The 20598-nt window shown below is 39.0% G+C and overlaps 1 protein-coding gene across 1 annotated transcript; it reads right to left on the bottom strand.

Annotated features, from left to right (window-relative positions):
- Positions 1 to 8681: 8681 nt before the first annotated feature.
- FGF3 (fibroblast growth factor 3) lies at positions 8682 to 14032 on the bottom strand. Its single transcript, XM_039538044.1, has 3 exons — positions 13765 to 14032; positions 10800 to 10903; positions 8682 to 9047 (listed from the first exon to the last, which is right to left on the bottom strand). The coding sequence occupies exons 1-3, from the start codon at positions 14030 to 14032 to the stop codon at positions 8682 to 8684; spliced, it is 738 nt and encodes a 245-aa protein (XP_039393978.1).
- Between the last annotated feature and the right edge of the window lie 6566 nt (positions 14033 to 20598).

Raw genomic sequence — 20598 nt, 5'->3', positions numbered from 1 at the left:
CAAATAATTCTGTGCTGTATAAAATGTTGAAATTCATGTCAAATTTCCAACTCACACATTTTTCTTATGTTTTATCCTGCAAAGTTTTTTACACTTTTTTCCATATTTACCTTCTATTATGTGTTTTAGTCTGCTTTATTATCAGTGCTGTTTAGAAAAGAAGCACAAGGTTTCACTGTTATCCTGCAACCCTTTCCACAATTCATTTGTTAATTGTTTCAATGCTTCATCACTTTGTCCAAAAAGATTTTTTCTTTTGCCCTGCTACCTCTTTCCTTCACAAAAAACAGATTTGCTCCAAAATTCACTTTGAAATGAAGATCATTCCGTCTTTCCAATTTCTCTTTAAAGCTGGAACCTCACGTTTATATAATAATGCTGCAGAGCTTCTTTTACTTCTTATGTTTGGGCCAGTGGCACACAGATTTTTGCTTCCTCCAGAGCAATAATGGTGAAATTGGTGTGTAAATGGTGCAGTTCCGACAAGATTTTTCTCACATCTCATTTTTGCTGGGTGAGACTAAAGTTACATTCAATGTTTAATTGTAACTATTCCAGGCAAAACAATGACACTGCAAATTTAACAAGCATCCTGGCATGTATTTCTTATTGAGGATGCTCTATTATCCTTAATAATTTGTATGGTATCAACAATGTGTTAGTGTTTAAAATAAGTATAATTGGTCAGTCTATATTAACAGATTTTTGGATTGTACCTCAGTGGGTAGGAGTGGACTCAAAGAATAATCTGAATTGTATTAGCCTCCATGCTAAACTGTTTCTCTGTGAGCTCCTGTCTCTTTCCAAAGAACACTTAGTTTGAATGAAATGTGAAACCATGGTCCTGACTACTTGGAATAATTAAACCTGGTATTCTGACTAAATTCCTGCTCAGGTAATTTAATTGTTGCAGCACGTTCACATTGACAAACAGAGATGGCTCTAAACCAAAACCTCAGATCTAAATTCAGATCCAATTTCCTAGCTTGCATCTAGAATGTATCTCTAATGGACCGAAACTGAGTATCCTGAAATTTGGAAAAATTCAGATTTGATTTCAAACCTCCACGTTCAGAAATGTTTGCATCTTGGGTTTTGTTTGACCCATTACAGAGAGATGAAGTTCAGATCCAAATTTGATTGGACCCTATTCAGAAATTAGCAAGAAAGGAAGAGGTTAATTTGTGGCTAGAGGAAAGATCACAGCTGCTTTTCTTGAGTGCAGGGATTTGCAGAGTAGCATGGCTGGGACAGCTGTGGGGAATTAATTAACCTCCTCCCCACCCCACTCCCTACACTATAAGAGAAATGTGCTGAAGGGACCTGGGGGATTGAGTCACAGAATAAGGTGGGAGGAGGATCAAAAAATGTGGTTGTAGCATGTGACATTTCAGACCTTTGCTTTGGATTTGGCTGAAGCAAGCTCTACCTTATACTATTACTTTAGCTGAGGGAAGCCCTGTTGTGTTTGTGTTTGGCTCTTAAACCAGCAGGTGTGGGATAGTCCTTATATTTACTTTTCGGTAAATAGAATGCCCACCACATAGGAGTTTCAATTTCATCTACAGAAGCAGGTTCCTTTCTTGGCCAGCTAACTGCAAATATCTGAGAAGTACGGGTCCAAATTCTGCAGCCTTTTTAGCATGTCTTAGATCTTCCAAAAACTTTCTCCGAAGCAATACCTTTGGAGAGGCAGATTTATATGTAAATATAGGGGATAGTGCATTGGGTACCAGAGAGAGTTAGAAAGTAAATTAATTGTAATTTTGCCATAGAAATGTATTCCTAACATTTTTAATGGCTAACAGATTGCAGTTTCTAGCAGCAAATCTACAGATATGGTCTGTCACTTCCAAAAGAGTCAATGAATTACTTTTTAATTCATATATGTTAGACATTCTCTATAGGATTCAGTAACACAATTAAAAAGATCAATGCAAAATAAGGGCTGAGGGAGAGAAATAAGAGACAAAGGTGAAGGAGAAAAGATCGGTTTTTAGGGGTGTTCTAAAAACGTATGAAGAGGTAATGTGGCAGCTAAAGGGAGAAAGCTTCTGTCATCTTGAACAGACTATAAGGGAGAAGGCTCTTGCACCAACACCGATGAGGGGCAGGGAAGATTGTAAATAAGCAGAGGGAGTAGGAAAGGGAAGTAGAAAGAGATCAGGCCTATAAGTAGTAATCACTGAAGGACTTCCATGTGACGCTTCTTTGTGGTGCATGTTTATTTGAATGTGCACTATATTCTCAGACACCTAATTTGCACCCCTAACTGATTTAAATAATAAGCCAAAAATAATATCTGACACTTGGCCCAATCCCTTCCCATTTATGTCAATGGAGAAAACTTCCTGTGACCACTAGAGGAGCAGGATCTGGCCCCAAAGGCACTGTTTAGAACAACTGGACTTAACACTGGAAATTATCTTTGTTTAAGGACTCATTGGGGCATAAAGAAATTAATCAATTCCTGGGAACCCTGTTTTGCCTTGCTGGTCCTTCCCTGTAAGATCTTAGTACCACTATATTCCCCTAATAATTATTTTGAAGCCATTCACTGTACAGCTATGGAAACACAACATGCTTTTCATTCAGCTCGTTAGAGTGGGAAGGAATTGGTTAATTTGATCCAGAGGCTTTCCTTTGCTGCCTACATGTGTACTACTGAATATGGCTATCAGACTCTCCAAGCAGACAGACTGCAGGACACAAATAAACTCAGTTTCTGCTGCTGTAGTTTTAGGACTGCGTTACCATTAAGAAATGTCTAAGAATTCAAGAATAATTTTCAGCTTGCTTCCATTGTCTGAGTAACACATGCTTGCTATATGCCATGGTCTGAGTAATGTAAACCATGTATACATCACACTATCACTGTGCTGCACTGTCTGAGTAATATACACCACCTATATTCTAGCATAACCATCTCAGAGGACCCTAGTAGAATTCTTTCCTTCTAGCTCATATCTGACTTCAGAAAGTAATATTTGGTTGCCATTTTCCAGCAGGAACTCTAAGGGAAAGTGGAGCTTTGACCTGTTACTAATATTTTTCCAGTAGAGTTTTGAGGTGCTTTTGTGAAGAATTTCAAGATTTTGAATGGTAATAAAAACTGAAAAAATTGAAATGCTTCATCAAGAGACATTCCAATTTTTGTTTGTTGTGGGTTGATTTTTGATCAATTTCATTTCAAGAAATCGTTTCAATTCTGACTTTTAAAAATGTATATTGAATTATAATATAATGCAAAATGAAAGCAATTCTCAACAAAAAAAAGTCATTTCAAAACAAAAAATTGAAACATTTTATTCAAAATCAAAACAGGACTTTTTGACATTGCCAGAACTTCCCCCTAGCTTTCTTCATAAATGAAATTCTGGCAAAATCAGCCTGATTTTGAGGAAGAATTTCAATTTTATTGGCACTGCATAGTCCAACAATATATGGACTTGTCAAAATTTCTCTGACTAGCTATGTTTTTCAGGCCTTTGGCATGCTATTGCCAGCATCCGTCTCTGGCAGGGAAGAGAATAGATGCAGTGGGGATATCATTTACTGCATGATACTGACATTTTTGTAATATCGATTTTTAACCTGGGGACTAATGGCAGTAAAATGCAGGACAATAGTTCAGGGCCTTGGCCTGGCATCTGGCTGGTCATGGCTTTTTTAAAGAAAGAGTTACCACGTGAGCACCTTTACAATCTGATTTTCTGAGGGGAATACAATCCCAGTGCCACCAGGCTTTGAGGGGGTCTGTTCCAGTTTGTATGCACTATAGATGCAGCTCTCCGGAGTCCTCTATTGAAAGGCAGGGCGACTCATTCATCTCTCTGGTGACTGCTTCTTTTAAAACAGTCTATCTCAAAGTTTCTTTGAATTCATCTAGCACCACATAATTACACTCTCCTCATTTCAGATTAAGAGATTTAGCTGGGTTGCTGGCCTGAGTGTTCTGCACTTACAATTGCATTAAATAATTGAGCATTAAAACATAGATTTAGAGAAGCTATTCCCTGTATTCATGTTTATTCCCCTTTGAAATATTAGGCACTCCTCTAATTTGCCTTTTCCTGACCAGTGACTGATCTGTAGGGGGTAAACTAGGGAAATTAATTCATTCACAGACACAGGATCTTTTCCCTTGCTCTAAATGATCAATAACTTCCTCTCCAGGACATTTATTTTTTCCATCCAATTATATATGTTTTATATGATTTGAAAAGTATATTAGAGCTCACTATTTACCTCTACATGCAGCATCGAGATTTATTCGTAATTCCTCCCCCCCACCACCCCACTTGTAGGAATTTCACAAATAAACCTCTGTCCCTTGGTCCAAAAGAGTACAGATTACAACAGTAATAGTGCTGTGTTTAGGATTAGTAGTGCAGTATTTTTATAAAGGGAAGATTATGAATATCATTGCATTTCTTTTTGTGGGCTGCATCCAGAAAGGGGATATTCTTTGGGTTTCAGAAAGGCTCCTCTTCTGCTATGCAACAGTGGCATCTAAACTATTGCAAAACTAAAATGGGACAGAGTTTTCTTTAACTGTCTAAATTTGGAGGTGGCCTGAGAATGCTAACAAAGAGGGACGGTTACCATCAACTGTTCTTTAATTATAGATCTGCTTGTTCACCTTCCCAAATCCTTCAAACCTTCCGAAAGGAAACAGGAGACATCTGAACTTGAGCTCTGCTGAAAGCTTCAAAGGCCTATTTAAAATAGCTTTAAAAAAAAAGCCTCAGTTCAATACTTTTTTTCTATATGGAAAGCATTTTACCAGTGAAAATACAGACAACTTCCATAATAGAAAAGGAAGTAGATACGTGGCATTAAAGAAGAAATTGCACCCTTACTGAAGCTATTCAGTTTTGTTATGCTCACATTCTTTTGGCACAACAAAATTTCATGAGTACCTGTTTCTCTAGGGAGTTAGTAGGTCTGTTGTCTCATTCTCTCTGCTTGTCTTTCTGCTTTGCCCCACTGAAATGAATGGTCTTGTATAGAATGTCCTCAAAGTGATAGGCAAGGTTCTTATCTCAGTGACACATGGAAATTGGTAGCAATTCCACTGGCCCAATATCCAGAAGCCAAGGGGCTTTGTTATTGTAAGCAAATTAACAATTTTACTCTGATATCCTCCTTTACTTCCTATTACATCCGCTTATGAAAACCCTGTTGTCCCCTGAATGCTGGGTAGTCTAGAGCATTGTTACAAGGCTGTTCTCACAAGGAATGATCCAGTGTCATTGGAGATAATGGAAAGACTCCTGTTGCCCTCAGGAATTAGATGGCTGTAATAACACAAAGAAATTTTGGTTGAAATGCTGAAGTTTACAATAGGGTGAATTCTTTAAATGTGTATTCTGCCCACTGACTTATCTGAGGATTGCACACATGTAATTAAGAGTAAAATTTGGCCCCAAATAGATAGAACACATCAAATTCAAGTAAGAATTGCTTTTTGCAATTAAAATTGCTTAAATTTCTGTGATATATGTAAAAAAAAAATCTAGCTAGTATCATTTCATAGGTCAGAAAATGTTCTTCCCACCATTTTTTCCCCACCATAACATGTATATTACTCCAAAATGAACATTTCCAATTGTGTTTCACTTTGTGACACTGATTATCAGTCTTCATTATCTGCTAAGTGCAGCAGAGAGGAGCAATCTCCATCCTTCCTCACTATCCAGCTACCTTCTTACCTTACTCTACATGGCAGCCTCAGGCAAGCGAAGCCACAACCATACCATACCCCTCCTCAGTGCTTAGTTTGTGCCAGGGCTTCCTGGGGCTGAGCCTTGGCACCGCTAGGCTTGGCAGTTCTTAGCCCTGGTACCTCGGGGCTTGCTGCATCAGTTATGAACGTAAAAAAATTGCTTGAGCCCCAGCACCTCTTTCATTACAAATTAAGCACTGCCTCTCCCTCACTCTCCTTTCCTAATTTAGCACAACTTTTTCTTTCCTTCACATCACTCCTGATGTTCAAGAGTCTGAGGGCTGTGAAAGCTGCTCATGTTCCACCTCTTGTCTGCCCAGCCAAACTTCTTGTCTTCTCATCACTAATTCCTATGTGTTCCCACTCAATGCCTTGCTGGGGCACTTTGTGGCTGAGGTATAGGTAACATTGCAAGGCCAACACAGTATCTAAGGAAGTCATGTTGCCATCGGAGTCTAGGAGACAAGGGAAGGTCTGGCCTTCTACACAGATGCAGCCAACCCTCCAAAGATGCCTTGAAATCTGTAACATTTTCCTGTGGCTCTTTGGACCCTTCATGGAGTTGGAAGACTATGCCCTCTGTCCCTCCACAGGGTTGTCCACCAGTGAGGAACACAATGAAGGAACTCCGCATTCTCAAGACCAATACATTTTCTGCTTAACTTGGGTCTTTCGGTGGCTCTTTATGCAGGAGGACATGATATGGCCTGATGTCTGTATTCTTCAGCACCCGTAAAGAAAACACCTCCTTTTTTTTAAAAGGGGTTGAAAAACAATTCACAAATTTTCATCCTTTTTTAACCAGCTCCTGTATTCCCTATGTTATAAGATGCATCATTTTAAATGTGTATGTGTTTTTCAACACATGTTTTTGATGTAATGGAAGCCCAGAGATCAAATAAGGTTTTGATTGGCCATCTTTCTTATTCAGATATAGCTTTTCTTCTTTGTGAGTGTAATAAAGTGAGGGTGCAGACAAGTGTGTAAGAAATGGGACAAGGGAATGAAAGCTTACAAAGGCGCCACTATAAGCTCACATATATAGGTATGGAGGTTGGATTGAGAACATAATCTGTGCTCAATTTATGGGCCAAATACCCCCCACCCCTCATGAAAATTTTCTTATTGATTACCATGGCAGTTTTGCATTAATTGTGCTTAAATGTCTTATTAAATGGATAGACTAAAATAGGACCTCTGTGCTTTGTGGCAATATGATTTAGAACTGAGTTAGTACCTATTTAGTAAATAATAAAATTAATTAATAATGATTAATCTATTAATATTTATTTACTGAACAGTCCGATTTTTAAATAAATGCTTTGGTGTCTCTACTGATATTAATGGGCCAAACCTTCAGAGTATCCACAACTTTCAATGAAATCAAAACTCTCATCAACTTCAATGGGAAGAGGCTTAGGATCTAAGTTTGAACAATGTTTAAACCCATGTTTGAACAACTTTCAAAGAAAATAATGCCTGAATCCATTTTACTGGCTGTACTGAATCCATTGCAATCCCTTTTGCACTCAGCTGTGCTGTATGTGGGCTTGATTTGCCAAGGTGCAGATCACCTTGACTCCCATGCTAACGTAATTTCAACATACTGATTGATAAGATTACTGTCCATGCATATCAGACACTTAATCAGAATATTGCTCTGTCAATATGATAATATTACCTGAATGCTAAGTTCCACTTTTCAAACTAGATATAAATTCAGAATAAAACATGACACAAACACACTAACTTTGCAAAAGTTCACTTCTGGATTCAAATCAGAAATTGCAACTGACCCCATTTCTATAAGGGATTGAACCAAAGATCACTGATCCAGATCTGGATTTGAACTTTGCATCTTGGATCTATCTCTATTAAAAATACAAGCATTAAGAAAAATAGTAATAATAGAAAAGCCATCTTAAATCTCTTTTTGCATAGCCAAACTGATTTGATTTTTTTTCTTTACTGGTTAAAATATATTAACTCTCAGAACTAAGATTTTTATATAGAAAACAGCCCAAAGAAAATGTTTGATCAAGGGTCCTCTCCTGAAGGCTAATTTTCCCAAGGTACAACTCCCAGTTAAGTTATTGACTTCAGTAGGAGTTTGGGATAGCAGTAGCAGACCCTGAGTTCCCATTTCCTGATCAGAGAGGTTTCTAATGGAAATTTGGACTCCACTTTAATATCATATTCTAATCTTAAAGCAATGAATAAGATTCAATGTATAATAAACTGGTTTATATGGTCTTCCAGCACTTTATATTAGTAAAGCTTATATCCTTTATCAGGCTGCATAGAACACCATTAAATAACAAGATCAGATGACCTCATGTTTTAATTAAACAAATTCTAGAACACTATAACAATGTGTAGCACTGCTGAAATATTTAAATTCAAAGTAACCTTACAATTTCAGGTTAAGTTAATTTCAGGGGAGAGAAAATGAATGAAACTGACTTTGTCAAAACAAAGGTAAAAATAAATACATGTAACTTACAAAATAAACCAGTTCTGAGATTTCTGTACTCCATTATAACTTGAATGTAGTCCTGTACTGGGAAACCACTGAAAGGATTATAAAAGTGCTATGCTTTCTTTCAAGAAACAGGTAACAAGTGTAAAATGTTCATAGGAGAGAATGGTTCACTGGGGGAATACCCCATTGGGAGAGCACCCTAAAGTAAGTTAGAAAAAAATTAAATTAAGGAAAAGAAAAATATTAAAGGCCATTGACAAAATTATTACATCCATCTAATTTACATTTGAATGTGCCTCAATTTATGTTACTTGTTTTTAGCACAGGCAATAATTCTAAAATATCTAAAAGTAAATAGGTTTGATGTGACATCCAATTATATATACATTATATCAAAAATGTCCCTGTGGATATGCCATACAGTCACAGCTGTCTGTTTTCTAGTCACACTTCGAACACTCTTCTTTGCTTTCAGTCCCCACCCCAATCCCCCCAAGGAATCCATTGGTGTCCTCTCCTTCTTCTTTTATTCTTACTCGGAGGCTTCAGTAGACTCTCTCTGTATTTAACATTTGTGTGAAATAGACGGACCATTTCATGATCTTTGTTATCCAGTACCCTGGGAAGAAAGAGAGAGGATTTCTGTGTCCTGCGGGTTTTAAAGCCCCTTCTGGGTCGGCCTTTCCCATTGATGGAGACATACCAGAGTCTCTCGGCACTGGCTTTGCGTTTGGTGTTGGCTCCATTGGGTACTGTCCGGTATAGGCGAGATGCGTAAGTGTTATAGCCCAACTCATGGATCCTTTCCACGAACTCACACTCTGCATTGTAAGATTCCTGTAAAGCAAACACAACAACCATCAGCTCCAGAAAGGCAGCATAGTAGATAATAGTTCAGCACCCTCACCAGTGCAGGAACAGGACTTACAGAGGGGTCAGCTGGCTATTAAACAAAGGACTGCAGCATATAGAAGAGGAAACCCGAGATTAGAATGAGAGAATGATGGTACAAGAGGGATTCAGAACAGAATAAGAGCATCTATCTATTAACAAGGTCCCATGGTATCAGAATATCTAGCAAGTCACAAACTAATATGTGAACAAACATTCACAAACTAACCTCAAATAGAAAATGACAATAATTCGAACTATATTACTTGTAAAATTGCTATATGTTTATATCTATGGATTTTTTCCCCTGTAGATGATCTTTATTGATGTATCACTAATCATAACTACCTCACTATTACCTTGCTTTCCCCTAAATCTGTTTGTTGTATCCACCTATTGTCTCTTTTCTTATACTTGGATCATGTGCTCTATTTGTTATGTGCATGTGTGTACGACATCCATCACAGTGGGATCCTGATACTTGATTGGTGACTTCAAGGTGCTACCGCAATACAAATGAATAATAATAAAAGAATGTTTGAACATGGAACTGGGAACACAGACCTTCTGAATTCTAGTCCCAGCATTGTCACTAACTAGGGATTTGGGCAAGTGGGTGGGTGAGATTCTGTGGCCTGCATTGTGCAGGAGGTCAGATTAGATAATCATAATGGTCCCTTCTGACCTTGAGTCTATAAGTTCAATTTCCCCATCTGGAAAATGGGAACAAAACATTTGTCTCAAAGAATTATGAGGATTTATTAATTAATGCCTGAAAATCACTCTGAAGATGGTGTATAAATACTCAGGCATATCATTACAGTTTGTCCAGCCAAGATGAAATTATTAGTTTGCTTGCATTTCTGGACCTATAACCATATGTCTGTGCACTGAAAATATAATACTAATTTCCTGGGTGCTTATCTACTATGGACATTTTGAAACTATTAAAGAGACAAAACTGTATATCTTGATGATGAACTACATAGGTAGATGCAATACACCTGTGGACTATTACAATGAACTGAGTCCTAAGTAACAGTTGCCTTTAAACTTCCTTAATATCTGTTTTGAGGTTAAGGAGGTGTGTGTACACTCCAACCTGAATGGCCCTCTGAAACATATAACTCACACCTTCTTATGACTTTTTATAGTTGCTTTTCCTGCTCTATCTCTGTCTTCTGACACCAGCTTGAGTTCTCTTACATTTGCTTGAGGCCCAATTTTGTACTCTGTAAGAGAAACTTCCATTGACATCAATGAAGGATTTTCTAGTTATTGACTCCCTTCCAGTTGACATGTACACGTACTCCTGGTGTCAAAGATAAATTTCATCTGTTAATTTGGGCCATTGTGAATAGATATTAATATCATATTTCAGAGGCTTGTTTCTGGTGTATTTTTCATGCTTAATTTGGTATAGCCCCAAAACTTGTCAAGAGAATCTTAGCCTTTGCCAAATAAATTATTTTTGTCTCTTTGGCTGTACAGGTAACAAGAAAAGTTAGAATACTTAGCACTTTGATAGCACCTTTCTGCTACAGCATTTAATTTTTTTTTCTATAAGCATTTATTCATAGCAGATAAACCTGGTCCACTCAAAATAATAATGCTCCCCCACCCATGAAAATTGATGACACCCAAATAGAACATGCTTCCATTTCAATACAATAGTTAAGGTCTTAAAATAAAACTTACTGAAGCATAAAGTCTCCCCCTTTTGTTCATGGCCAGGTAGCTGCCAGAGAACAACCCTTTGATGGCAACGACTCCAACATCAACTGCAGTTATCTCTAGAATACCTAGAAACAGAGGAGAGATGGGTTTTCCCTTTCATATGTAATTTTCTGAAATACATCCGAATAGCTACTTACCTCCAGAATATGAGTTCGCCCTTATAACTTATCACTCAAGAAGTCATACTGAAGTAATGAACATAAAACAAGACTAACATAATTAGACAATACAGGAAAAAAACCTAATGAGATGGGAATGGTTGGGAACTGCCAGTAAATCCCTACTTGTTTGATTGAGATTTAACTATTTTAAAAGGGAAAGATCTGACACTGAACTACAGGTTCCCCTAATCCTATATGTATATATAAAAAAAGTTTAAATCCCCTTTAATGCTTTTCTGAGGGACACCATAGCGCTTGACTTATTGAAACCAGTCACAAAGCTACCCACTTCAGGACAATGCTCTTTCTGGGGTCTCCGAAGGGTAAAATGGAGTAAGACGGCTGCATCTTAGAGCCATGTATATAATCATGAAAGGAACTTGTCATTTAGAAAGTTGATGTAGTGCTTGAAACAAGGACAGTATGACAATAAGGGAGGAGCTATTTCAGCCCTTAGAAGATCGTGTCTAATGCACTAGACAAGAGTAAGAGGGGAAAAAAGCCCAGACAGCCTCCCAAAGGGTTTACATCCCGCCAAAGGATGCTAGAGGCAAACTATCATAGAACTCGTGTAAGGGAAGATGCTGTAGTAGGAGCTGTTGTGATACATGTGCAAATTTATATCTTGCTTTTGGAAGCTCCTAGTTCAGCCATTCTGGTGTCAAAGAAGCACAGTATTCTCTGTAACGATATAGAAGCCGGATGTAACCCCAGAAGTGTCTTTTGACAATTAGAAAACACACTGCTCTAAGCCTTCCTGTTTTGCCGAGTTAAATTTTTGATCTGACCTCAATCTCGACAAATTAGGGTAATGACTGTACGTACAGCTGGTTTGAATCACCCCTCGTTTTGCCATTGACTGAACTGGGAAGAATGTCTCCTAAAAGTCTTTGATAACGAGAGGGGTTTTCTCTAGGAAATAGTGGTTTTCCTCTGTGCACTTGAGCCAGATCTTGGAGGTCTCCCTATCTCTGTGGGCTAACCAGAGCAAGGGCATAGGTTTCCCCGGAGCATCCTGGGCTCCAGTCACCCGACGTGGGATGCGTTGTACAGAAATAATGCTGTACTTCGTATCCTGGGGAGTGGGAAGAAAGGAAAGTCCCGGATCTCTCGGGATTTAAGGTTCCGCTGTGAGAAGAAAGCTGTTTCCTCCGCAAAGCATCTTCATGAGACACCGAGTCCACAAACCGGCTGCAATATCTCCACTGGTCTGTTAAGAAAAGTGTTTGAAAATCCCGATCTTTCCTTCCCTCCCTCTCTCACTCCTAACCCTTTGCTCTTGAAATATCCCGTTTCATCTTAATTGCTGCTGATTTCCAGCACATTTCCAAGGGGGTAAAAGTCATTTAGTCTGTACCACCTCACATGCCCCTAGGAGGAGACAAGCAAGAAGCTTGGGGGCGGGGAGGCAACACGCAGCCTGAGGGGGAGAACTAATCTGAAGCCCAGTTTGAGATTGAAGAAGGCCATTGGACGGCCTAAGGACTCCTCAGGAATTAGCACTGGTCCTAGCTTGGTGACAGGGGGCTGTGAGGGAGCTTTGAAAGGAAATGTGAGGAGAGATGCCTGCAACTGTAGCAAAGATGGTTAAACAAAGTGACGGTTGAGTGCAGTTAGCGGTTGTCTCGACACTGGTTGATCCCCTTTTAGACACAGAGAAGCTGCTTCCTACGCTAATGCTATAGCCAGAGGGACTCAGCCTGGGGGGGGGTGGTGGTAAAGAAGGTGTGCAAATCAAAAGGGGCTTGGGACAAAAGTTGCTGCATCTTAGACCTGAGCTGGTTGTTCAGAGCATGGAGAATCTGGGGCAAGAGAACCGATCCCCCCCCCCCACACACACACACAGATGCTTTGGTCTGTAGGCCCCCTCCTATCACCAGATCAGAGGCAACTTGAAAAAACAATTTTGTTTTGACTTCTTGGAAGCCTGGGGTGGGGGTACATTTCTTTCCGTTTGTCTCATTCGCTTTCTGCACAAGCCACTGAGCAATTCCGGGGGTGTGTGTGGGTGTAATTCTGGAAGCTAGTTTAAAATTAACTAGTCATTAATAAGTGCGCCGATTCTGGAGAAAAAACGAGGACCAGATCCTATTCCCATTGATCTCAGCCATAATTCTGCCATTGATTTCACTGGGTCGGGTCCACATCTGTATTTCTCCCATCTGTGCCTTGCGTGTGGGCAGAGGAGTTTGGGGAATACGCTGCATGAAAAGGACAGGGGGAAGGAGAGAGATGGGCTTTGTCTGGTAGCATTAAAGATCAAACAAAATCCAAACGGAGGAACTCTTGGACAGAGGAAGTGTATTACTCTAACGGTTATTAGCAGCTTCGGAACTGGCTGTTTCTGCCAGTGTTATCTGGGAGGCACAAATGTGTGCTGCAAAGAAATTCCAGCTTTGCAAGCAGATCAGGACAAAATCTTGCTGAATTTAAATCTGGAAAAAAATCCTAATAATAAAGGAGCAGCTTCTGCCACCCTATTTCCCCTTGGGTAGCACCTTATTCCTCAGGCAATCCTATTTAACTCAATTGGGACTATTCCGCGAGTAAGACGCTGGTCAGAGAAAGGGTGTCAGAATCTGGCGCCCAGTGTGTCTGTTTCACTGTCACTTCACTCTAAACAGCCCCAGGGTCGTTAATCGCCTTGGTTTCTAAGGTTAGACCTGAAGGACAATTCAACGGGTCACAGCGAATAGTATTGAAAGCCACTCTACAAAGCTAATAGAGGAGGAAATGGGCAGGGGAGAGGCATGCACAGTACTTACTGAAGACGCTGTTTTTCTCCAGGCTGCCGTTGATTTTCCCATTGGAGTGGATCTGGAGGTGATACTTAGTGGCACAGTAGAGCTTCCTGCGCCTGGGTGCTCCCCCGAGATGCTCATAGACCCCGCCGCGCCCCCCAGCATCTCTGCGCAGCCTTGGGTCACACGTCTGGCCTTTGGCACAATAAGGTACCTTGGGCACCTCCGCAGCCAACCCTTGGGACCAAGATTCCTGCAACAAACTCAGCAGCAAGATCCAAATTATAACCATTGTGGCATGATGGCCGCAGCCCTTAGTCTGCTGGGGAGATCAAGGCTTGGCGCAGATGACACCAGGGGTCCCATTAAAGAAGTCTTGCTAGCAGCCCTCCAAAGTTGCAAAGCACACACTGATTCAAATCGTTAAGCATTGGCAAGTTTTTATCTGCCTCGATCTGTCCCCTTGTATCTGTCTTAGAGCTACTTAAATCAATAGACACGGGCAGAGGCCACCGAGGCGTCCGAGCTGTTTGGATTAGATGGAGCTGCAGTGATCAGAGTTCTCCTTGGGTCTCCAGCTAGACAGACTGCACGCATGAGAGAGAGAGAGAGAGAGAGACCCACTGAATTTCAGGAAGAGACTGTGGGGAAAATTCGTTGATCGACGGAGCATAGAAATGAAAGAAGCTTCCTGCAACAATAGCCTGATCTGCGACCAATTGATACAAAGCAGGGAGCAAAGGTATCAGACTTGTGTGAACTCCCAGAGTGCAGCCTGGATAAAATTACACAGCATCACAGAGACACACACGGTGGCTTCTTGCGGATAACCGCATCACAGAGAGAGGGGGGAGGCAGCAGCAGCAACCCAGCTGAGGGGCAAAGAGCTGCTTCTGCCTTGGTTTCCCCTGCTTTGAAAGATCCAAAATAGAACAATTATGCATCTGAAAATTATACGGTGAGGAGCTCATCCCTGGGGTCCGTCACTTATCCCTGGCAACTCCCTATCGCAAACCACAACACATGACAACTGGGATGACTGATGTCCAAATAAAACAACTTGGGGAAGCAGCTTTTACAAATGCACATTTAAAAAAGGGAGCATAATAAAAGGGGTTCAGACACTGGCTGCTCCGGTGGCTAAAAGGAAAATACGCATTAAAGGATTTCACTGTCAGTCTTTAGTGACTTAAAGTTCTTTCTTCCCTTTGTCCTGAACGCTGAAAGAAAACAGTTATTAGTAAATCAATCAATTCACGGTTGCTAATATGCAATATTTGGATGGGTCTTTTAAAACGGACACATTTCTAAATTAACTAATGCAAAGTGCGCCCAGTTACAGAGAAAGTATATATATTCGTGCATATATTTGCAAGACATTGATTTTAATCTTTTTTCCTTAACTTATTATTTGTTGTTGTCTGGTACATTACATCAGGCATAACAGTTAGGTCTGCAATTGTTGGTATGTAGCTTCACACATCTTTATCAGCTTTTTTTTCTCTTCTAGTGGAGTTACCTATAAATCAAAATGGAACGCAAAAGGTTATTCAACTTCTATAAAAAAATTATGCTGTCCAGGTGTGCTCGTCTATTAGATTTTCATATGAAACAGTCAATAATTTAAAGTTTCCTGGAAGTGTTTGAGAAAGAATTAGTATTAATGTGACTGAAGGCCACACAAATGCGTCTTTGAATGGAGCCATGTCAAAAATCGACCATTTGACCTTGACCAGTATGATTTTTTTATTCACTGTCGTTTACAAGAAAATATATCAAATAAGGCTTTCCTACGGAGGGAAAGAAACGTTTCTTACACTTTAAAGCACTATAGGAGAAAATAAGCGTTTACTGGACGGAAAAATCAAAGGGAACCAATCTTTTTCTACAAGGAATGGCAGGCGGAAAAAGCGATCTAAAAAGCTATTCCCTTTTAGATATACTTAAAACTTAGTAGCCCTCCAACCCTAAAAGGCTTTTCATCCTTTAGTTGTCTGGAATACAAGGAAACACGTAAAGAACGAACAAGCCTCCCCTCCCCACCAGTACCATCCTCCGTCTTTTTTCGACAAGTTGTGCCCCAACCTCACAAGGAGAGTTTGATCTGAGAACTGATACATGTTTGTATAATTAATTCTTTAGTGTTGTTTTTTTTGCAATGCCACATGCACGCAATTATGTAGGTACAGTTTATTTAATAAAACGTGATTAAAATATAATAGCCAATGAAAAATATGAACCTATAAACACACACGGCAATACACTTAAAAAAAAAAGATCCTTACGTAACGGCCAAATCCTTCAGCTAACACTGAAACAAAAGTCCTCCCTGAAACAAGCTTTCTCTGAAGGAGAATAGTGCATTGAGTTTTATGAATCCGTTATCACCCACCAATTACTGCACAAAATAGCACCTAGGTACTAAGATGGCGAGGAAATAGTTTGAAGATATATAAACAGATAGATATAGAAGGGCAAAAATATAATGATTATTTAGAAATATTAGGTAAGTCTCTTCATAGCTAAACTCGGAGTGATCGCTACGATTGTTGGATCCCCATACAGATGTGAAATTGAAAATGTACAGTTTTAGATTTCTAGGGAGTTTTTCATTAGTGCTCTGGAAAAAAAATCCCGCAAGATACTTCTTCCCTCCCACAATAGTAAACCAAAAGACTAGTGGGTGGAAGAGTAACACGTTAATGACTTTTGCTCAAATTGCTTCCATCTTGATCACATTATGGTTACCATTTTTATAATTAGCACCATCATCTACAAATCTTTCCGCCTTGGGCATCTAACACAGACATGCTTCCCAAACGATGTGTATTCTACTTATTAGGGAAGAGAACACTTATAGGTCTGTCATTAATGGTTCCCTTTCAAATGAAATGAATACGACCTCCAGTGAAATATCAAAGGGCTATAGCTACCTTGTCTCACTTGGTGCAACATTGAATAGCAAGCAACCTTAAGTCGTTTTGCTCTAGTCAGACATCTATACAATAAAACATAAGCCCACTCTTGTATATTGTAAGTTGTCTGGTGACCATTTTTGAAAACAAAAAAGGTCCCTTTGATGTGGTCTAATTCTAACAGAGGGTGGGACGTCAGATGTGGTCTACAGATTCTTTCTGGAAATATTTTTAATTATGCCCCAAAGCTCCTTGTAGCCCCAAAGTAATAATCAGAAAGCAGTTTGAGTCTGTTACTTAATGTGGAGGGGGAGAATAGGCTCGGGACAGTGTGCAACTACTTTAGAATTACAACCTGTAATGAGCTATTAATTCACTTGAAATGTGTAATTTTAAGTGGAACACGTTAAGTATCGGTTATTTTTTATGCTTGATCTTGTTAGTGAAATATTTCTAAATGTTCTTGCATTTAAATGTCATTCAGATAATATTTCTCCTACCAAGTCACCATGTAAAGTGTTTGAGGCAGATTATGTTAGTAGTAGTGTACTTCAATTTAATAACCAGAATTTCTGATATATAGTTCCAATTCACTACTATAGAAGAATTACTGATATATGTATATATACAGAATTGTGACGTATTATGACTAACACTGCCTTATATTATTAATTCTGTTTAAATAATATATAAACATAACTATTAAACAAATCTGAAAGCAAATAAATCAGTTCTGAAATTGTTAGATGGTAATAAATTTTACAAACACCCATTTTGCAGTGATGATGTTTTAATACTGAGTGATCTACAATTTGGTTCCACTACTGGTCTGATTCATCTACTCCAAGCACAATGATCTGCATACTCTAGGGTACACACTATGTTTCTTTTAACATAAGTCAATGATTTACAACTGACCCTGTTAGTCGAATGCAAGAAGGAAGTTACAATTTGTAGAGCAATAAATACCTAGGCAGTAGGCAGAGCCCCCAGTAGAAAAATTGCCTCCCTCTCCCAATTAAAAATCCATTACTAGTTTAAACATGGACTGTGGGAAGGTCTCAAAGAAAACATATTCAAAGTGATTATTAGGTGTTTGTTTGCAACTCAGTTAACAATCTCACTCTGTATATAATTCTCCTCTAAGATTCAGTTAGATCACACCTGCTGCTGGTGGTTATTGTATAGACCTTATACAATTCTATTTGATTTTATTCAACTAGGTTTAGTTTCTTTGTGGTTTCCCTAGTGGGGCAATTCTGCACTTTGTGATCTGTATAACTTTACTTAAATGGCTTTCCAAACAAAACAGCATCACATTACTTTGTTCCATACGTGTAGGTAATATTGTTTATTGAATTGTATATTGTTTCATGTTTATATTTTAAATACAGTTACATATGAGGTGCTGGACATACAGTTGCATATGAGTTGTATTTTTAAAAGTTTAATATACATTTTCAGGTGGATAAAGTAAGATTCAGTTCATCATGCACTGAATGAACATAGATAATAAGATTTCCCTAGTGGAAAATTAGATAAATAGAAGACAGGTATGAACATTTCTCTCTCTTTTGTTTTCTCATCTAAAATGGTTTTCAGCTTTGTAGCTATTTTAGACTTTTTATTTATAAACAAACAATAAAGAGCCTTCACATAATGCAAGCTCTTTAAATTAAGGAAAATACAGTCAATACTATAGCTACTGTATTAGCTACTTAGCTATTTTACAACTCAAATGTAATAAAGCCAGCCAGAATGTTTAGTTATATAAAACTTACATGGTTTACTCATATCATTTATCTCCATAAACTCATATGTTACATACATTTTAGATAATTGTTATTCTTTACAATTTTGTTAATGTTATTAAGAAGCTAGTTCTTGAACTCCTTACTGAGGGTTTAAGCATGCAGGCATTTGCCTGGGTGAGCATTGCAGGATTAAATTATTCTTTATGGGCCTGATTCAAAAAACATTGAATTCAGTGTGAATCTTTCCATTGACTTCATAGGGCTTTGGATCAGGCCCTATATTGTTACTAAAAACATTATAAGAATAGGAAGAAAACAACCTCTTATTGTATTAACAGATTCAAAACAAAAAATGCAGAGATGTTAAGCTAACTTTTAAAACAACTTTCTTTTTCAGTGTTATTGTTTATTCCCTGTGGAAGAAAGGAACAAATGAAAGAAAAGGAGGAGCAGAAACATACAAGTATACAAAAAGCCATGGTAATAATATCACACAGTACCGACGTCTGTTTGTCTGCCATGTGGTCATGTCATGTGGTTTAGTATTGAAGTATATCTCTCATAGATCCAAATGAAACTGTAACAGAAATATATAGAGCAATACAATATTGCAAAGTAGAGTAATGAAAATAGTTCTGTGAAAGGAAAAGACTGTGTACATGTGTGTGGAGAGAGAGAGAGAGAGAGAGAGAGAGAGAGAGAGAGAGAGAGAAATTAGAAGAGTAGAACAAAAGAAATCCAATACATTGAAGACATGGGGACAGAGTTTCAAAAATAATCAGCTCCCATCAGTTCCCATAGACATTTAAGAAGCTGAGAGCTTCTGGCCCACAGTGTTACTCTGGATTTATACTGATGTATAATGTGACTAATATTAGTGTCTGGCCTATAGTTATGAGATGCTTGTCATATGTGACTAATCCTGCAATTTAATTCTAGCTAATTTCCCACTGTTTTCAGAATTTGGTCCTTATTTCTTTTACAATCAGAGACTTGTTATGATGTCACTAGATCCTGCACATTTTAGAGAACTGTATAATTTGAAGGGAACAAGATCAATCTTCCCCTCAGCTACATAGATGTGATCAGATCATCTCATACTCCATACAATCAGATGGCAGACATTGTGATTTAGACTGTGATAAAGTGGCCCTTATGCAAGATGTAAAATAGGTCCTGTACCCTGAGGAAGTGTCAGCTATGTTGGGAGGTAAGATGTGAGGGGAAGGCAAGAAGGAGGCATGGGTGACCAGGGAAAGGCCTCTCACTGTTAGGCTCTTTGAGGTAGTGCCTCCCATGGCTTAGTGCTTCAGCACCATGCCCCTTTGTGCCTGGTGTCTTGATATCAAGGTCCTTTCTTGTTGGCATTCTCCCTCAAAATCTGGTGTCGTAGTGTTGTCTATTCTAATGGCCTCAGTTACCTTGCTACCAGGCTCCTGAATATCAGTAGATCAGCCCATAGTACCAACTATACTGACACTGACTGCTTCTTTTTCCCAGGCATCAGGTTGAATTCCCTCAGCAATAGCCCTGTCTGCATTATCCTTTCTACTGGTTTTGTCATTTTCCTCTTCCATGGAACCAAGCTGGAAACGCTCTCCTGCATCCCTATTTAAGTATCATGTGTACCATATCCTGAATGATATAATGAATTTCCAGAAACACTGGGGGAGACTGGCTGAAGCTTGGATCTACAAGACTTTGTCTCCACTTTCTGTCATTCTTCAGACAAAATTGCTTTGGCACCATAGCCTTCCCAGTTAACTAGGTTATTCAGTATCTCTGGCAGACCCTCTACTCAAAACCCAATATACCTAAGAAAGTTGGTCATTGTTACCAGGTTTCTTGGAAAGGATTTACATATTTTTAACAGTCACCATGTCCTCAGCTCCCCAGCCATGCCTGCAGCTAAGGACAGTTCAAGTCAGTCTGACCCTGCGTCCCCACTCAGTCCTAGTAACAAATGACCAAAGTGGCTAGATCTCCTAGGTAAGAAGATACCTTCTTCAGCCAGATTGCAAATGGAGAAATCTGACTAGAAAGCATTATTATCCAACTATGACTTCCAAGCCTAGGACACACTTGTGCTCATTGTTATTACTATTATTATTCTTACTGTACTGTAGAGCCCAGGAGCCCTAGTCATGGACTAGGACTCCATTGTGCTTGCATTGTACAAATACAGAACA

The sequence above is a fragment of the Mauremys reevesii genome, linkage group 4 (genome assembly GCF_016161935.1).
Source record: "Mauremys reevesii isolate NIE-2019 linkage group 4, ASM1616193v1, whole genome shotgun sequence".
In the NCBI taxonomy this organism is placed as follows: domain Eukaryota; kingdom Metazoa; phylum Chordata; order Testudines; family Geoemydidae; genus Mauremys; species Mauremys reevesii.
Note: the sequence above shows the minus strand (reverse complement) of the source record. Positions and strands in the feature narration are given on the sequence as shown.

Excerpts from the sequence above, each read along its gene's own strand:
- FGF3 (XM_039538044.1), bottom strand. The coding sequence starts at position 14,032 with ATGGTTATAATTTGGATCTTGCTGCTGAGTTTGTTGCAGGAATCTTGG. Across the intron at positions 10,904-13,764 it reads GGAGAAAAACAGCGTCTTCA|GTATTCTAGAGATAACTGCA; the intron begins GTAAGTACTGTG and ends CTCTGTTTCTAG. Across the intron at positions 9,048-10,799 it reads GGGGGAGACTTTATGCTTCA|GAATCTTACAATGCAGAGTG; the intron begins GTAAGTTTTATT and ends TTTGCTTTACAG.